This window comes from Antedon mediterranea, chromosome 11, assembly GCF_964355755.1.
Source record: "Antedon mediterranea chromosome 11, ecAntMedi1.1, whole genome shotgun sequence".
NCBI classification, from domain to species: domain Eukaryota; kingdom Metazoa; phylum Echinodermata; class Crinoidea; order Comatulida; family Antedonidae; genus Antedon; species Antedon mediterranea.
The window spans coordinates 14,418,298-14,436,406 of NC_092680.1; the positions used below are offsets into that span (position 1 = coordinate 14,418,298).

An 18,109-nucleotide genomic window follows, 5' to 3' on the forward strand; every position below is an offset into this window, starting at 1 on the left:
TATCTGCTGCTAGCTCCATGCGTGTCGGTACGTTTGTGTGTTGTGTGGCGTGTGTAGGCTACGTTTTTTAATAATTTTTTCTCTTAAACTATAAATTTAGAAAAGTTAGTTTATGAATAATGTAATACTAGGTCTAGGCTAGGCCTACTAGGTATTTCTGAATTTCAGTTTGGACAAAAAAGAAAGGTATTACTAGTCTACTACTAATACTATGCTCAGCAGGCCTTTTTAGGCTGGGCCCCCCGGGCCCTACTAGCACTCTAGGGCTAGGCTAGGCCTAGTACTAGTAGTAGTAGGCCTAGCTAGGCCTAGTATAGGCCTAGCCTAGGTCTCCTTTTTTCATATTTCACAGTTGAGTTGTGGCTTAATAATAATAATAACCACTTTCAAACTCTAGGCTAGCTAGGCCTAGGCCTAGGCTAGGTATTGCTGTGGCTAACACAGGCTACAGCACTCTACTGCAGTTTTGCACCATCCATAAGACCTCGCGCCGACGGTCACTGCCGCTGCGCATAAATGTTTTTAAATGGGCAAGCTCAAGAGATTGTGGTGCGAAAGTACAGTAGCACCACTAACTTCATATTTATAGGCCTAGGCCTATATGCCTATTCAAATCCCCAAGATGATTCATCCTAGCTAGGCCCTACTTTTGGTGGGCGTCAATTTGAATTTGTCAAATTTTGTTACCCAATTTCAAATTGTGCTGCACAATGACCAATGTGAACACAAAATAACATGATGAAACATGTGATTTCAACTGCTGAATTTAGCATTACATTTAGCTCAATTTATTTATATAGCAGCAGCTTCATAGTTATTTTTTTCTAACTTTTTAAAATCATTAATTGATAATAATAATTAATTTGCAGTAATTGATTGGTTATTAGAATGTATTACCGTACCAGAGGTTTCATCGGGGACTTCCCCTGATTCGCATATGCAAAAAATTGTTAGTCGCGTGTGTTTTATTAGTCTAAGATCGTATTGAAAAATAGGCTACGATCGTATTGAAAAATAGGCTATGATCGTCTGTTTGCTAGCACACTATGGAGTGAAATTTCCAGCGAACAAGAGGTACCATTTATTCTAAATTTTACATGCGAGGGTACCATTTGCGGCTATCTAGGGGTGTCGTTTAACCAATTTGCCTTCGCCACAGGCCACACCATGGGGGCCTGTGGCTCAAATACTCGGTGTCTACATCCCCCGACTCTTTAGGCAACCCCCTTAAAATTGTCCTGCAAAAAGCCCTGTTCGTATTCACTCATGCTGATCCGGTCTCGTTACGCCACATTATCTCGGCAATGTTACTGTAGGTCATCATAACACCCATCCACTCGGCGGCAAGAGGATCGCAGCCTCTCTTAAAATGTTTTAGGTTATCTAGGCAATCCTTCATTCAAATTGTGCATAACATTTACAAATAGTCACAAACTAGGCATGCCTAGCTAGGTCAATTATGCAGTGCAGTGAATTGCTACAACAATAAATCAATTTCTAAAGATCTTGTAGGAGGATCTGAAAAAAAGTCAAAACATTTTGTTGACAGTCCATGGGCCGACAGAACCACACATAGCTGTGAAATTTTAACATTAAGATAAATGTGCTAATTTAAAATTTTGCTTTACAGAGTGATTTTAGATTTGAGAATGTATGTGATAGACACTATATTCACTGATGAGGACCTTCATACAAAAACCAATCATGAAGGCATTCTGTCCAAGAATTATTTTGTGTGCAGAAAGTGCAGAAATGAAGTAAATATATTTTCAGTACAAAACTCAATTAAAAACATGAAAAATTAATATTAATAAAATCAGATCTTGAATAAGCCATTTTGTAGTTAATCACTTACGTAGAAACAAAAAATGTTTTCACTTACAAACGGTTATATTCAACCAAAAACCCATTGGCTGGTTGCTTTAAATTACAGTTTTTTCAGGTAAACTATTACTATTAGAACATATGGCATATTCAACAATAATTAGACCACAAATATTTTTTCATGGGGACATTTTAAAGACCCAACAAAGTGTCTCCTACTGTAGGTAAATCCAAAGAAAGGATCCTACTGTAATCCAATGTTATTCCATCTACAGGTACAGTTTATATTAATCTATAGTATACTGTATTATAATAAACTCATTGTTAAACTGTAAGTAATATATCCACTCTCTAAACCAATAATTGTGATCAAACCATTTTATAATGAAAGGCATATTTACCCTAACTATTCTCCAGTAGACCATATATCCATAACCCATATCATATTGTATTACAACATAACTGAGTAGATTCTTTTCATTTGATTGGAGATTACATGATTAAAAATAAATATGACACTTGAGCGTGCATTTTCGTTAAATGTAAATTGGGTACAATTTTGTTGTGTGCGTTTATTTTTGTTACACAGTGAGTGAGAAAACACACACGCTAGACGACTGTTGTTGACGGTCATGCTTGACCAACTTGTACAATAGTGCGCACCATTTACTCTGTGTCCAAAATTTTTTAATGATTGGCCCAACCCTTTCGTTAAAAGTATAATGACTGAAATGATACAAATATTTCATTCGGTAAAAGATGCAAATTTGTATATAAACTTCTTCATTCACCTCATGAAATTATTTGTACCATTTAATTAATAAACATTCATTATTTGTAATTTAATAGTAACTCATTGTATAATTTAATAATTTACAGTTAGAAATCTTGTCACAGATGTGAGATATCCACATTTATGTGTTTTACAGATAACATTTTCAGATGAAGATATAATTGAATTTAATTTGTACGACACAGACTCTGTCACGATTCCAGCAATTAAGTGTAAAACACAGGACTGCCCAAGTAAGTGCTATTATTATCTTAAACAAAAAAGTCATTTATAAATACAATAAATTGAATATTATACAGTAGTATAATAAATATAAATATAGCTTGAAATACTAGATTGTTGCTCTGTCTACACTATCAAATTTTATTAGGCTATTGCTCTCTTTAGAGCGATAGCCTATTGTTATTGTTATTATGCTCATTTTTTGTCCGTAGCAGTTACGTTGTAACTTGGCCAGCAGTGCATGTATATATTTAGTTGTGCAACAAACTTTGGTTTAATGAAAATATGGTCGTGAAAATTTTAAGCATTTCACAAAATTTCGCGTCGCGCACACGCTTTTACGTACTTATCTCTCACGCATTGATTGCACCTTTTGTGATAAGTTCCTTTCATTTTTGATGAATTATAAATGTAAACTAATGACACTCGTGCACGTCAAACTTTAAAAATCGTGCGCTTGAAAATGGGTGATTATATGAAAATTTGTATAAAAATTATGCCTATTTTATCATCTGGTTTTCTAATACACCTTAACTCTCAACATCGAAATAGTGGATTCACCATGGAAGAGGAAAACGACCACACTTTACCATTTCTTGACGTATTTGTCACAAAGGAACCCGAGGGCACTCTGTCCCACAAAGTTTATCGCAAACCCACTCACACGAACATATATTTACATAAGCGACCTTTCCACTATCCGTCAACGAAGAAATCAGTTTGTAAAACTCTTATCAAAAGAGCGCACACCATCAGCGACAAGAAGTGTCTCCGACAAAAAATACAACATGTCAACAAAGCATTGGAACTCAATGGTTACAACAGGAAGGACTTCAAGTCATCGTCAACCAACAACAGCGATCCTGTAGAGTTCAGAAAGTCTGTATGTATACCATATTTGGGACAGCTTTCTCATCGTATCCAGCGAGTACTACAAAACGCCGACATAAAAGTATTTCATAGTGCAGTCAACAAGTTGTCATAGTGTCTTCAAACACACAAGGACAAACCATCTAAACACGGCCAACCTGGTGTATACTGCATCCCATGTGAATGTCGAAAGGTATACATTGGAGAAAATTGGCGTGACCTTCTAACCAGGCTCAAAGAACATCAAGGCCATGCCAGAAGAGGAGAGCAAGACAAATCATCAATAGTTAATTGGAAAGATGCTGAAATAATTGCTACAGTTCCTACTTGGCATTCCAGACAAACCAGGGAAGCTATTGAAATCTACAAACACAACACTGTTCATCAAGATATTGGATTTGTTATCAGTGACATTTGGCTATCTTTATTCAACAAGAATCTTCATTGACAGTAAACCATGCCTTGGTTTCTGGCCAGTTTACACTTCACAATCCTGTCTAGACACATGGTCTATGTTTGGCCAGTCTGCACCCAGCTTCGAGACAAAGCTATTGTTTTTTAGCTCGTCTCATTTTGCTTTACACACCTATCAGAAAAGATGCTCTTCTATAGCTAGTTTTAATCCCTCCCACTGTGTAAACATGCTATTGTTTCTAGCTTTCACACCAGTCCCACCCTTTTCCACTTATATTCCAAGTTTCCTGGACTTTCTGTATTCTCACCCCTGAGGACGATCAAAGCATATTGATCGAAACGTCGAGAAACTCAACAGTTCTTTTCAGAAATTATACGTGGTGTACCGCAAACTTTATATCCAGGGGCAGATCCAGGATTTTGTGAAAGGGGGGGGGGGGGTGGAACTGTAGAGAGTCCACACCAACTCAGCCCCACCATGGTTGGGACTGAGTTGAGGCGATTTTGATAGATGGTCGGAAAAGGCACTCTCGCGTTAAATAAATGTATTAAAAATTGATATTTTAAATATGAAAACTGAGGTACTAGCCTATTAAAGAGTGACATTTTCCCTATAGGCCTATTTTGAGTAAAGCGTCACAAAAGTCAGCGTTTGCACGTACAGGGCAGAAAAGGTGCTTTTCCAAGGCCGTCGACAGGACATGTGGTGGTGAAGAGAACTTTGTTAAATGACGCCCCCGATGGCCGGAAGAAATGGTGCGAACGTCCATCTAGGGGAAGCAAATTTAATGCTTTTATTATGGCTCAATATTTATTTACATCAATTTGTTGAAGAAATTAAATATATAAATAGGTATTGATACAGTTGGGTGGGTGGCCTAGAAAAAAAATCGGTTGCTATAATGTACACTACAGTAGGGCCTACACAGTTACCACAGTAGGCCTACGATATTATTTTTAACAAATCCTCTATGATGATGATCTGTAGGTAACCACGGCGTTCCATTTTTGACGTATACACTTTTATTTATGCTTGCTGACTGCCAGCGATCGGAACAATAGGTAGACCTACGCGGTTGTATGGCGGTGTCCTTTGTACGAATCGTTCGAGCCCGAGTATGGGTACAATACATGAGTCAATATCATGTTACATCCAGGGACCAAAATGCGTTTATTTTTCTGGTGAAAATAGGCAATTCATTTCGCAACTCTTAGAAATTTATAGCATCGGCAATGGTGACCTCTAATAAAAAGTAATTTAGCACGGCGCTAAAACAATGTATTTAAATCAAAAGTGAAAGTTTTACTCTTTTTTATGCTTCTTTTCCCGATTTTTTTTCCCTTATGGTAGGATAATTTTTTCCCCCAGATTTATAGGGGGGGGGGGGCGTGCGGAGGGTGCGCCCCCCCCCCCCCTAGAGGGCGCTGCATGGTTGCTAGCCAACCAAAAAATGCGTTCAATGCTACAATTTTGGTAAAATTGTAAAGATCTGTATTTCTATCAAATTATGAATCTTAGCTTGATTTAAAAAAATTTAAACTGTAGTTGAAGAATAAATAGATTATTAAAAACAAATGTTTAGTGATCTTTTGAAATTTTAGTTTGTTTTTATTGAAATGACTACTTCAATAAGCCTATTCCAAACCATTGGTGACCTTGAAGTCACTCAGGCAGGTTGAACGCATTTTTGGTTGCGCTTGCAACCTTTCAGCGCCACCAACCGTCGTGACTTCAGCACCGTGATACCCTTATTGTTTTGTCAGAATCTTTATTATTAATATTCATTAAAAGTCAGAATTTTTATTTTGTGATGTTGTAATGGCAATTGTGAACCTATATTATGTGATGTATACTTTTATATAACTTTTGTCTATTTTTTAAATGCTTTAACTTTTTATATATGTAAAATACTAAAAATAAGAAAAACAAAAAAAAACTTTAAGCTGCAGAGATAGTTTTCTACTGAAACTAAAAAATTTTAACAATTGTAAAGAATGAAATAAAAGTGAGTGAATCTCACAAAAGACAAAAAAAAAAAAAAAGTCAGAATTATTCATAGGTAATAAAATGTGAAGAAATATTATTTTATCAATCCCCTTCCTTTGCACCTTTTGCATTCCATACTTTAACGGGGCCGAGTTGACCGATTATTTTTTGGCCGAGTTGACGTGAGGCCGAGTTGACTTGAGGCCGAGTTGACTTGAGGCCGACTTGACTTGGGGCCGACTTGACTTGGGGCCGACTTGACTTTGGCCAAGACGGTTTAGGGCCGACTTGGATCGAAATCATATATGATATGGTTTTTTGTTTTAGGCTGTGACTGAACTACATTTTGTTTATATATTCTATACAAATTTGTATTAACTTGCAGCAAATATAGCAGCAAGGACAAGGTTAAATTGTTGCCCTCATCATCAGGTACCAAGCAGCACCATCACACACTATATTCCTCCATTTCCTCTACTTTTTGAACTATTTACAACAATTGACCTGAAATATCTTCCTTAAAATGTGTTGATTAGTAATACCCTTTTGACACTAACATACAATGTTGTATTCATATGAGAGACTTGTGAAATCTTGCCAGGATAATTAGAGCTCGATATATTTGATGTTGCAATTTTTCCACAGAAAAAAGACTTTTATTCGGTTTTTACATTACAAATGTATCATACATTAATATCTTAATATCATGCAAAATAAAATATAAGATTTAGAGATGGCAATGTTCATTAAAATCCAAAAGTTTCATTGCTTATCTCTGAAATATAATTTTTTGCAGTTGGTTTACTGAAAATTCGGGGTATTTGGCTCACTATTGATGCCCTTCTTACAAGTGGGAAAGCCAAGCCTACAGGATTTGAAAAGGTAAGGCTTTTTTGTTCATATTTATGTTTTAAAGTCCATTCACATTGTATAGTAAACTCCAAAAACAAAGAATAACTAGAATTTAATTCGTCACTTTGACGAATTATAGGTGATCAATTTTATCATTTTAATGAAATTAACATTTTTTAAACATGCATGTACGTTAACATACGATCGTAAAAAGTTGATGTACGCCATCCTATGACATGATGTGCTGAGTTGTACCTACTGTATTATGTGTCATATACAATATGTACAGTATATCTATATACAGTGTAGCATAGGTGAAATTACGGGACCCACATCATGTTCTAATTTTTTGTTATGATGGAATTATCAAATAAACTCGAAGATGACAATTTAGAAAGATAATGAATTGAGCAAATAAATATAAGGATTGGAAGAGAATTTGAAACATAGAAGCGCAATGCGCGCTCTTTGAAATTTGTATAACTTTGACTAAAGAAATTTAAAAACTACTTTTTAACTGGCCATTATGATAACATCAAAGCATCCGATAGGCTTAATTTTTATATGAATTCATATCTACATTTCATCAGCTTTCATAATAAGTTATAATCTTCAAGGTCACCTTTAATTCTGAAGAACTGTAAAATATATAGTGAAGGTGAAATTACACGACCTACGTTATTCAAGTTTTTACGCGTGATGACGTCATCAAAATGAAAACGCTGACAACTCATGAGAAAGATAAATAATTAAGCAAGCACCTACTGAAATTTGTGCAAAATTCGTGCACAAATAACCGAGATGCGCTCTGTTGAATGTGATAATCTATGACGAAAGAGAAAAAAACCTAATTTTTAAATTCAAGTGGCCATTTGTTGACGTCACAACCTTTTGTACTTCAAATGTGTACATAAATTCATATCTACAACTCATTGGCTTCCATAATAAGTTAAAAAAATTGGGGTCATCTTTCATTCTGACGAGTTATATTCATTTTAAAAAGGCCTTATTTTTTACCATTTTTAGCACTTTTGTACAATTAATGTGCGCATTTTGTCATTTTTAACGTGCTCGTATAGCACTATTTTAAGTCGAAATGAACTCAAATTTGGTGAATGTATTAAGGAAGATGAGTAGAATGCAAGTTTTTATTTGCTATTATTTTTTTTCTTGACCTGAAGTTCATTAATACGTGATAATGAAATATGGAGATACGATTGATAATGTGATTTCACAAAATGGCGTATACATGACGTCACGGATGAGTGATCACGCTGAAAAGCTTATTAGGACTAAGTTACAGTATTTTAAAGACATTGTGAAATTTTGGTAATCATTGAGATTTAACTCCGACATTTTGAGATATTTGTTACACAAAAAGTGTACAGAAAGAAGAAGAAGAAGAAGAAGAAGAAGAAGAATAAAGATTTTATACAATAACAATAGATTCAAGAAGATTCAAGAAATTTTATTTGTCCATAAAAATGGAAATTCACTTTGCTTGGTAGATTAAAACAACAATATTGCAACAATTTAAAAACGTGCAGTATTATAACAGATTAAAAATACAAGATAAAAAGTTAAAAATACTGTTAAAAATGTAAAACTATTAAAAATTGCATTAACGTCTTACATTAGAATTAAAAATATGAATGCTATTTACAACGAAGGATTTTCTAGTTCTACAAAGATTTGCTCTTGGAGGTCGTAGCCTAATGCCTGATCTATTTAAGTTATAACAGTAATGTAACGGATGAGTGGGGTCTTTCATAATATTGTTTACTTTTTTTAGAATACTCTTTTCATAGATAAATGAACAAGGCATAAGATCAGCTTTAATAATACGTTGTGCAATTTTACGTGGTCTCTCAATATTTTTCTTATCATTTTCAGTAAAGTTACCATAAAAACATCCAATGCTAAAAGATAAAATACTTTGAATAATACTTTGATAAAATAGAATTAAAATAGTGTTATCAACTCTAATTTGCTTGACTTTTCTGAGAAAGTAGAGCCTTTGAGATGCCTTCTTGGAAATCATGAGAGAGTTTGACTCCCATTTTAATTTGTTATCAATTATAGTACCTAAGTATTTGTATTGGGTTACTCTTTCAACCTCGGTTCCTTTAATAGTTATTACATTATGTTCAACTGCAGTTTTACGAAAATCTATTATCATCATCTATTAAGTATTAAGTTCATATCTTCACACCAATTAACAAATCTTCCAACTTCATTAACAAATTCATTTACATTATGCTTACTATCGCAAAGAAAACCACTAATTACAGTATCGTCAGCGTATTTTACAATATTGCAATCTTTGCTTAAAATATTAAAACTACTAGAATAAAAAGAGAACAAAATTGGAGAGATAACACATCCTTGAGGAGCTCCAACACTGGTAGATTCTTTGTTGGATAGGATACCATTGCACTTAACTCCGACATTTTGAAATATAGGTGATCATTTTATTCTAAATGATCACCGAATCAGGAAAAAAATCTCGGACAATGCAAGCAAGGCTAAAACGCCTAGGCCCAGCCTAATAGGAAACCTTTTCATGCAACTGGAATTAATCCAGGCTAATTATGTTTTTTCCAACGATTCCACGTCTTGTAGATGTTCCCATTAATTAATCAAAATCCTAAAACAAACTAAAGCTAATTTAAATGCCTTTTTGAATGAAATTAGTACATATATATATGATGTATATATATCTCCAAATTGACACAAAAATATGTTGCTGCATATCTTGCGGTGGTGTTTGCAAACAAAATAGAGACAAGACAACAGGTGGCGCTGTTGTATTTCACAGTAATTTGTACACTAGATTTTTTTTTCATCCACGAAATGTTTCTTTTTCGTACACAAAAATGTTTAAAAAGTACTATTAGTGCGTACTATTGCACGCCATGTGACCCACTATCATCCAATCAAATGACAGGAATTATTAAAATAATTAAAACATATTCCAATCTTGAAAAATAAAGGGGTGGTCTTATTTTATTCTTGCGTGACATGAAGATGCTGTATATAAATCTAGGAATTACATACAGTTTACCTAGTTTACTGCAAGTCCAGTAATATTGGAATATTGGTTTGTCTGTTACCGTACTACTTCATAGAAGAATTTTAATTGACAACATAAAATAACATTGAAAAAAAAAAATATTTATTTTTATAATATGTTTAAATTTATGTGAACAAAAATGATTTACTTTTATAGTTGTGATATTTTGATAATTGAATATGCAGATATGTGAATTAGATGAATTCAGTGAACAGTTTGTTTAGTAATTGATTATTTATTTACCAGATTTCTAGAGCGCCCTTTTCATGAATACTCATGAAAGGCGCTTCACATCATAAAGACAAACATCATAAGCAATAATTATAAAAGATATAATTATGATTACTAATATAAATAATTTCTATTCTTTGATAAACTCATTAATGATCTCAATATTTTCAGGATTTTATTATGTACAATTCATTGTGAAAATATAACTGGTTTTAACAAGTATTACTATATTTTGAACTTTGGCCTGTAGCCAAAATCTACTATGCACAGCACAAAGTTCAACATAAACAGGAAGGTCAAATGTCACAAAGCAAATCTTAGGTATTACTATAATCCATATATGGGCATCTTAATTAGTATATGACCTATATTTTTTAACCTTTACTGCTGACCTTAGCCAGGATATGCTGATTTGCAAACATTTATCCAAAGGTCATATGCAAGCAATTATATGTTTTATCATCACAACCTTTCCAATGTTTAAATGTGTGTATTCTGTTGTGTATTTTGTGTATAATATCTGTTATTCTCAATATTTTGAAGGTAACTTTATATTTATTTATACTCTGTATTTGATCATCTAATTAATATAAAAGAAAATTATTTCTAAAATTCATTCTTATCTGAACATTTGCTTCAAGAAAATTATAATAAAATTATCTTATTTTATAATTCAGACCTATCTTTCATATTTATTGTTTCAAATGTGAATGAGTGTTTAATAAAAACAGGATATTGAAATATTATTAGAGTTGTATTTTGTAGCATTTAATCTTTCACACATATAGAAAATATCTCTATCGTGATCCATTGTATTTTTGATTTATTTAAAAGAATTGTGTTGAATTTTTAACTTATTCATAGATAATATTCTTAATTTAAGATTATTATTATATACATTTCATTTGCCTTAGGTTACAAGTGTTGGTGAGAAGGTTATTTTGAGTGTCCTGAACAATATCCGCTACAAGGAATTTGATCGTCAACCCACCGATCCAGAATTTCTACCCCACTCGTTTGATGAGTACGCTAAACTCTTGTGGATAAATAACACGGCTGTTGGCTTTTATACAGTGAAGAAAAAAGGTGAAGCACATTGTGCCTTTTATACTAGCACACAACCAACTACAAACAAAAAGGTTTTATTTTGAGGTGTTTGGTCGTTTGTTTAGGTAGTATAGGTGTGTTTATAAAATCCATATAAAAAAAATCAATTATTAAAATCCAAATGTTACTGTTTTAATCAATGTGAATCAAATGTAGGCCTTGGCTAGGCTTACCTTTTATTTGATTCAAATAACAGGAATCTATTTAGATGTTATATAAAACAAATAAAAAGAAAAAAAATAATTTTTGACAGTAACAATAGGCTATCACTAGGCCTGCATTTTATTCAATCTGATTTTAAATAACAGGAATCTATTTAGATATAAACAACTAATGAATGTTTTATATTCATGTAATGGTACAAATAATGGCATTTGGTGAATGATGAAAGGTTATATTTCACCTCATGCCATTATTTGTACTGTTCATTAAACTCATAAACATTCATTATTTGTATACTGTGCAATATAAAGTGCCTTGTTTGATTATAGAGAATAATGAAAGGAATTTGATGAAGCTGCTAGTTTTATAGGTCTTTTCAGATGGGTTTTTACAAGTTTCTTAAAGACTTTTGTGGATACAGTGAATCTTTATCAAAGGCATCAACTAGTTACCACCTTCTTGTCATACTAATAAACAAGAAAACAAAAATAGATATCCACTACAGACTATTATAAAGCTAAATAAAAATAATGTTTTTTTTTCCCAAAGGTACGTGGTGTGGAAGTCAATCACAGGCTTTAGCATGGCAGCTGTCCGTCTTAGACACTGTGTATGTCAGCTCAAATCATAGACGCCAGGGTTATGGCTTACTGGTCATCAGAGACTTTCTTAACACATTTCCAGATGAAGATCTTGGGATATCAGAACCTGTCTCAGAGTCAATGTTACTAGGTATATTTTATTTATCACAAAAAAAATGGTTAATCTTGGTTGTATAGGATGTACTTCTTAATAATAAGTATAAAAGGGAATGGTTCCGGCTGACCTAAGTATTAAGCCTGCTTTCCACCAAAGGCGATTTTTGTTGTGTGAATTCAATGTTGTCACTGAGAAAAAAGAACAAATACTGTAATGTAAAGCCCTACATTTTTTAGATTTTACATTTTGAACTAATTCGCAACCTTTATTTTGACAATTTAAGTTTCTTGGCGAATGTATTTGGCCTCCGTGATGAACGTCAAACAACAATTGAATAGCGTCAGTAAAATTACAGAATACATGATTGTAAATTTAAGGATGTAAATGAATAAACATTTTGGCTACACAGTGGGTGAGGCACATGTTTAACATGGCTCTTAGATAATGACTATTGTACTTTACCAAATAATTATTGTTTGTTTCTACAACAACAAACGGACAGACGAACGCCGACTGGATGGATTTCTTGAGAGCATAGCAACATGGTGATGATATTTTTGCTATTTACTACCACAAACTACTCACGTAGAATAATTACTTTATGACGCATTACAACTTATTATATGATTTAATGGACAAAGAATTCGTCAAGCAAATACACTATACATTTCATAAATTTTACCTAAGAAATGTTATAAGCTTTTTCCAATTGTTTTAGCAATCAATCCTCACACGGCGCCACGTTTCTCGATTTCCGAGGAAATATTTCATCATTGTTTTGAGTGATGCGCAGGCTGAGTAGGGCCTATCATTTTCGATCGGTTGCAATTTATTTTAATGTTTTAATTAGCAATATAAATAATTGGGGATCGTAAATGTTTCAAATAATACACAATTAGAAGTTTATCATAACTATTTTATATTAATTTTTTTTCCATATTAAACCTACTTAACTACGGTAGGCGTAACTAACTAAGCCTAGACTAGGCCTGATCGATGGTAAAAACAACATTGTTAGGAATTTAGCGATTTTATTATACTTTATTTTAGCGATCGCTGTTTAATCGCTAAAGTCGCCAAAATAGCGCGAAAATGTTGGGCTTTAGAGTATAGTAGCTGCTATTTACATTTCCATTGTTCGGGTCACAATGGCATAATCGCATAATGGCATAATCGTTTTTCTGTACGCAATATTCTTACGTATGATGTGCATGTGGCGTTTCCGCAGCGGATAATCTAACTCGTCCATAGTGACGAGTTCAAATCTAGTTAAAGAAATTAAAATGTATTTGTAAATTTTGTAATTTCTACTTTATTGCAGTGTGTAAAAGATTTGTTAAAGACGACCCCAAGGAAGCAGAACGGCTCTGGCTTTGTACCTTACCAGCAGACAACTCACATTCTGAGAATTTGGTGCTACGACTTGCATTTTCAGGTATGGCAAGTAAAACTAAAAAACGAAAGAATTCTGAGCCCAAGAGAATTGTATCAGATGCGGCTATTGCTGGTAACCAATCAGAAAGTGACGACTTTGAGATAGAGCAAGATTGTTCTGATGATGTAGCTGATAAATCAGCCATAACCAGCTCATCAAATATTGACATTTATACAAATAGTCATTCAAATGTTTTGCGGAACTTCTCTGTCATTGCAAAAGCTTCTATGGATGAAAAAAAAGCTAAACAAACTGTGAGAAAAGTGTCAACTCCAATTTTACCAATGCAGTCTTTGTTACAAATGCCAGAAAATGATAATCAACCCATTGATGAAACAGATTACCCAGACATCTTAAAAAATGATGAACTAAATGAACCAGAAATAAATGATAACAATAATGCGCTGGAAGTTGATGCAATACAAGATACAATATCTGAGGAAAATTTTGAGGATACACTAAATTGCTTTCCAGAATTGAACATGGAAAATAATTGTAACCAGGATAAGAATTCTGATACAGAACGTTCACAATCACCAACAGGGTTTGCACCTGTTGCTGATAAGAGCCAGTACTATGTGAAGTCAGAGCCAATCAATGAAGAAGATTGCCCGCAGCTTCAAAATCAACATTCATTGTCAAAGAAGAGGAATATGCTGGAAGAAGAACCATCATCATCATGTAGTGTAGTGATCAAGCAAGAACCAACATCTGATGATGATCAAACATTACAGCTAAATGTCAATCAACCATATTTATTTACCATGCAACAAAGTAAATTCAAATCTGATTTATCTGATGATGAAATAAATGATCAGGAATTAGATCTTGAAGATCCTGTTGATACTGAACTGAATGAAAATAACAAAAACAAAAGAAAACTGTCACTTTTTGAGCACATGTTATTACCATCTGGACAAGATCAAGGATCATCTGGAGAAGGCACAAGCATTTTGCAGAATTTGAATCAGAGTCAAGGAATGATCAGTTCTCTGTTGCGCAATATTGCAGAGCAGTTGAAGGAACCAAGGACAACAGCAGTTAATCATGAACCAATTTGGCAAACAAGAGCTACGCAAGAAACATGTGATGCTCAGTCGTCATTAGACTCGCAAAAGAGACTTCACAAAACAACGTATCCTATCACAAAACTCGCTTCACACTTGGTAAAGAAAAAGCACAAAATGAAGGCCCGTGACTCTGATAAGAATTTTAATTATAAAAGAAAAGATTTAAGAAATATTTATGTTGAAGGACCAAGTAGACGCACAAGATCTCATTCATCAACTGATAATGTAACTAATCAAATTCCGGCATGGAACAGGCCAGATGATGATGAAGAAGAAATTGTCGATAGTAGTAGCAGCAGTAGTACTAACAGGCGAAAAGCATCAAAAACAGTGAAAACATTTGTATGCAATTACAGAGACAACTCCCATCAATTTTCATCAAAGCCTGTCACATCAGGTGTTTGTTCCACAACTCATTCTTCAACTACCATAAGTTCAATACCTACGAAAAAGGACTTCCAGGCAGAAAGACCTGAAAGACCAAAGCGACCATTTAATATCGTTCAAGCTATGACTGTAAGTTGTCCGAGCTCAACTGAAAGCACTTTTCCTCAGGGTACGCTGTTTGATTCAACCATCGGTCTTGTAGACACCCATCAGTCTTTGAGTCGTTTGAATCGCGGCAGACCGCATGCTCCCTCTCATAGCGCAAGCACCAGTTCCACTGTACATTCAGACTCTCATGAGGCACAGAGCGTTATGGCTTCAGGAAGTAACCTTGTAGACTCTCGATCTGATGCTCAGAATCCATTAATTCGTGGTTTACTTGAGATGAGGGCACCATTAAAACGAACTTTAATGCAGATGAAACAAGAGAATACAAAAAAATCTAAATTAGTCTTAGAGAGTGCTTCTACATCCCAAGATGTCGAAACATCTGAAAACTCAAGACTGAATATTAACAGCATGTCAACGCAAACTGGAAATTATGTATGTGAACCGTGTGACATCATTTTTACTGACAGTGTGATGTATGTGCTTCACACTGGTTGTCATGGGAGACAACATGCCTATGAGTGTAATCAGTGTGGTACAATCTGCAGAGACAAGTACGAGTTCATGATTCACTTTGTCCAAGGAATACACAACAGAGAATAGAATATTAATTTAGTCAACTCTCTTCAAACTGGACCTTTTTGACCACCAAATGTTTCAAATTCAGCCCAGTTTTTCTATTTTTCTGAGAAAGGTTTTTTTTTCCCATTTAACAATTTTATTCTTTTATTATGATAACTTAATAACATAGCCAGGGGGGTTTTTATGGTTCATTCCATGGTGCCAAAAGTTATTCGTAAATTGTTAAACTCGATTGTAAATAACTTGTACCTTCTTCCCTTATGAGCATACATCAATACATGTCTAAACTTCTTAGAGTTGCGAATGAATTGACGATTTCGCCTATAAAATATACACATTTTAGTCCCTGGATGTAACATGATATCGACGTGTATATACATACCACAGTACAGCGAGCGATTTGTACAACTGCGTACCTATTGTTTAGTAGATCAAATAAGGAATGCCGCAGTTAGCTACAGTATTTATGTGTGGCTATGAAGTATCATCATCTCATCATCATAGAGATATTATAGTGAATATTATAGTACACTATAATATCTCTATGGTATCATGTACTGTAGTTTACATATATCCTCCAGTGTTTTTCTCTAGGCCACCTGCCAATACATCAACTATCGATATTTTTACATTGATATATTTAATTTCCTCGACAAATGCAATCAAAATAAAGAGTGAATGACCATAACAATGTTATTGTCCTTTGGTTAGTCACAGTTTACCGGCGAAAAAAAGTACGATCGATTTTCTCATTGATAGCATGCTACATGAGTGTCTTTTGGAGTAATTTTAATGACATTTATCATGAATTTTATGTGCGAGAGTAGCATTTCCGGCCGTCTAGGGATGTCATTTAACAAAATTCGCTTCTGGCTCAAATACTTAGTTTCAATCCAATTCAAGGAATTATTTTCAGTGGCATAATGCAGAGGTTGGCACCCAACACAGGGGACAGAGAGTTATGAAGCACCCCTGGTCGAGTCATTAGCCGCTGTGATGTTTTATTCTGGGACCTCTGAGTTTAACCACTGAATGTTAATAGGCATTTACGTCACTGATTATTTGCAACCACAGTAATAAATTATTTATTTTTCGTAAATCTATCATCTGATCAATTATAACCATATTTTTTATTTAAATTATATTTTAGTAATTTCTGATATTTCTTGTTTTTGTAGGTGTATTGATTGATATCCAAAATTTGTACAAATGAAATTAATATAATGTTAAATGTTTAATCACAGTGACAACTTATACTATAATTGTTGTCATTCATACAAAAAGTTTATATATACTGTTATTTGTATATACTGTAAAGTACTATCTAACAGCAGCAGACAATGAAATGTTCTTTTGTACAGAAGTTTATAAAGTGTTTCTACTGGCATGTTCAATTGTTCAACATTAATGGAAAAATGATTTTCATTATTTCATCAACATCATCATCATCATAAATTATAAAATAGGTACTTTTATTTGAGTATACTGATGCTGTACTGTTGGTTTATCAGACTATAAAGCCGCATCAATTTTGTTATGCCACATGCATGTGGCCCTCTCCGTTTGAGAAATCCTGGAGGCAACATTGAATTGAGTGCTACACAATTAAAGCACTTGGTTTACCGACTTTGTTCAGTCACACGTAACAATTTTGCGCAATTATTATTGGATAATTGTATATTTTGCTAATCTGTGTAAGCAATTGTATATCAACATGAATTTTCTTTTGGACAAATAAAGTTAACTTTTTAGGAATAGCTACAATGGTCATTACTTGTCACTTGCAGATTTGCATAAATTTGCATTGGCCTTTAAATTCAGTAGTTGTATAATTTCAGTGGAACCTTGATAAATGTGCCTAATTTATGAAAATGACTTTATTATTCATTAATTTCTGTTGATTTGTAACGATTGTCTTTCAGTTAATAGATTATATTTATGTAAAATTTTGTGGCTGCATCTAAATGAATAAAAATGAATGAAAAACATGTAAATGTTGTGTTTTATAGCTTGACCGATTAATCTACACTATGATTTATTAGGTTATGTATCTCCGGTCGCATATGATATGGCCTTTCATTTATACCAAACAGTTTGTCCATTGATATTTTAAAGAATAATTTAACCCACAAATGTGTTTTTTTGTTGTCATTTTTGGGTCAAAAGTAAAAGCATTTCCAGTCATTTTTTGCTGAAAATTGTGTTAGACCAATGTATGTAGATTCTGAACAATTTGACACCAAAAGCAAATATTTATGAAAAGTGGTTGGCAAGATTGTAGAACCACACATTT

At 33.7% G+C, this 18,109-nt stretch overlaps 1 protein-coding gene across 1 annotated transcript; it reads left to right on the plus strand.

The window, feature by feature from the left end:
• Positions 1–822: 822 nt before the first annotated feature.
• LOC140062744 (uncharacterized) lies at positions 823–18,044 on the plus strand. The gene is made up of 6 exons (XM_072109070.1): positions 823–1,757; positions 2,754–2,850; positions 6,907–6,992; positions 11,181–11,352; positions 12,085–12,267; positions 13,556–18,044. The coding sequence occupies exons 1-6, from the start codon at positions 1,650–1,652 to the stop codon at positions 15,835–15,837; spliced, it is 2,928 nt and encodes a 975-aa protein (XP_071965171.1). The 5' UTR covers positions 823–1,649; the 3' UTR covers positions 15,838–18,044.
• Positions 18,045–18,109: the final 65 nt, after the last annotated feature.

Excerpts from the sequence above, each read along its gene's own strand:
- LOC140062744 (XM_072109070.1), top strand. The coding sequence starts at position 1,650 with ATGTATGTGATAGACACTATATTCACTGATGAGGACCTTCATACAAAA. Across the intron at positions 1,758-2,753 it reads GCAGAAAGTGCAGAAATGAA|ATAACATTTTCAGATGAAGA; the intron begins GTAAATATATTT and ends TGTGTTTTACAG. Across the intron at positions 11,353-12,084 it reads TTATACAGTGAAGAAAAAAG|GTACGTGGTGTGGAAGTCAA; the intron begins GTGAAGCACATT and ends TTTTTCCCAAAG.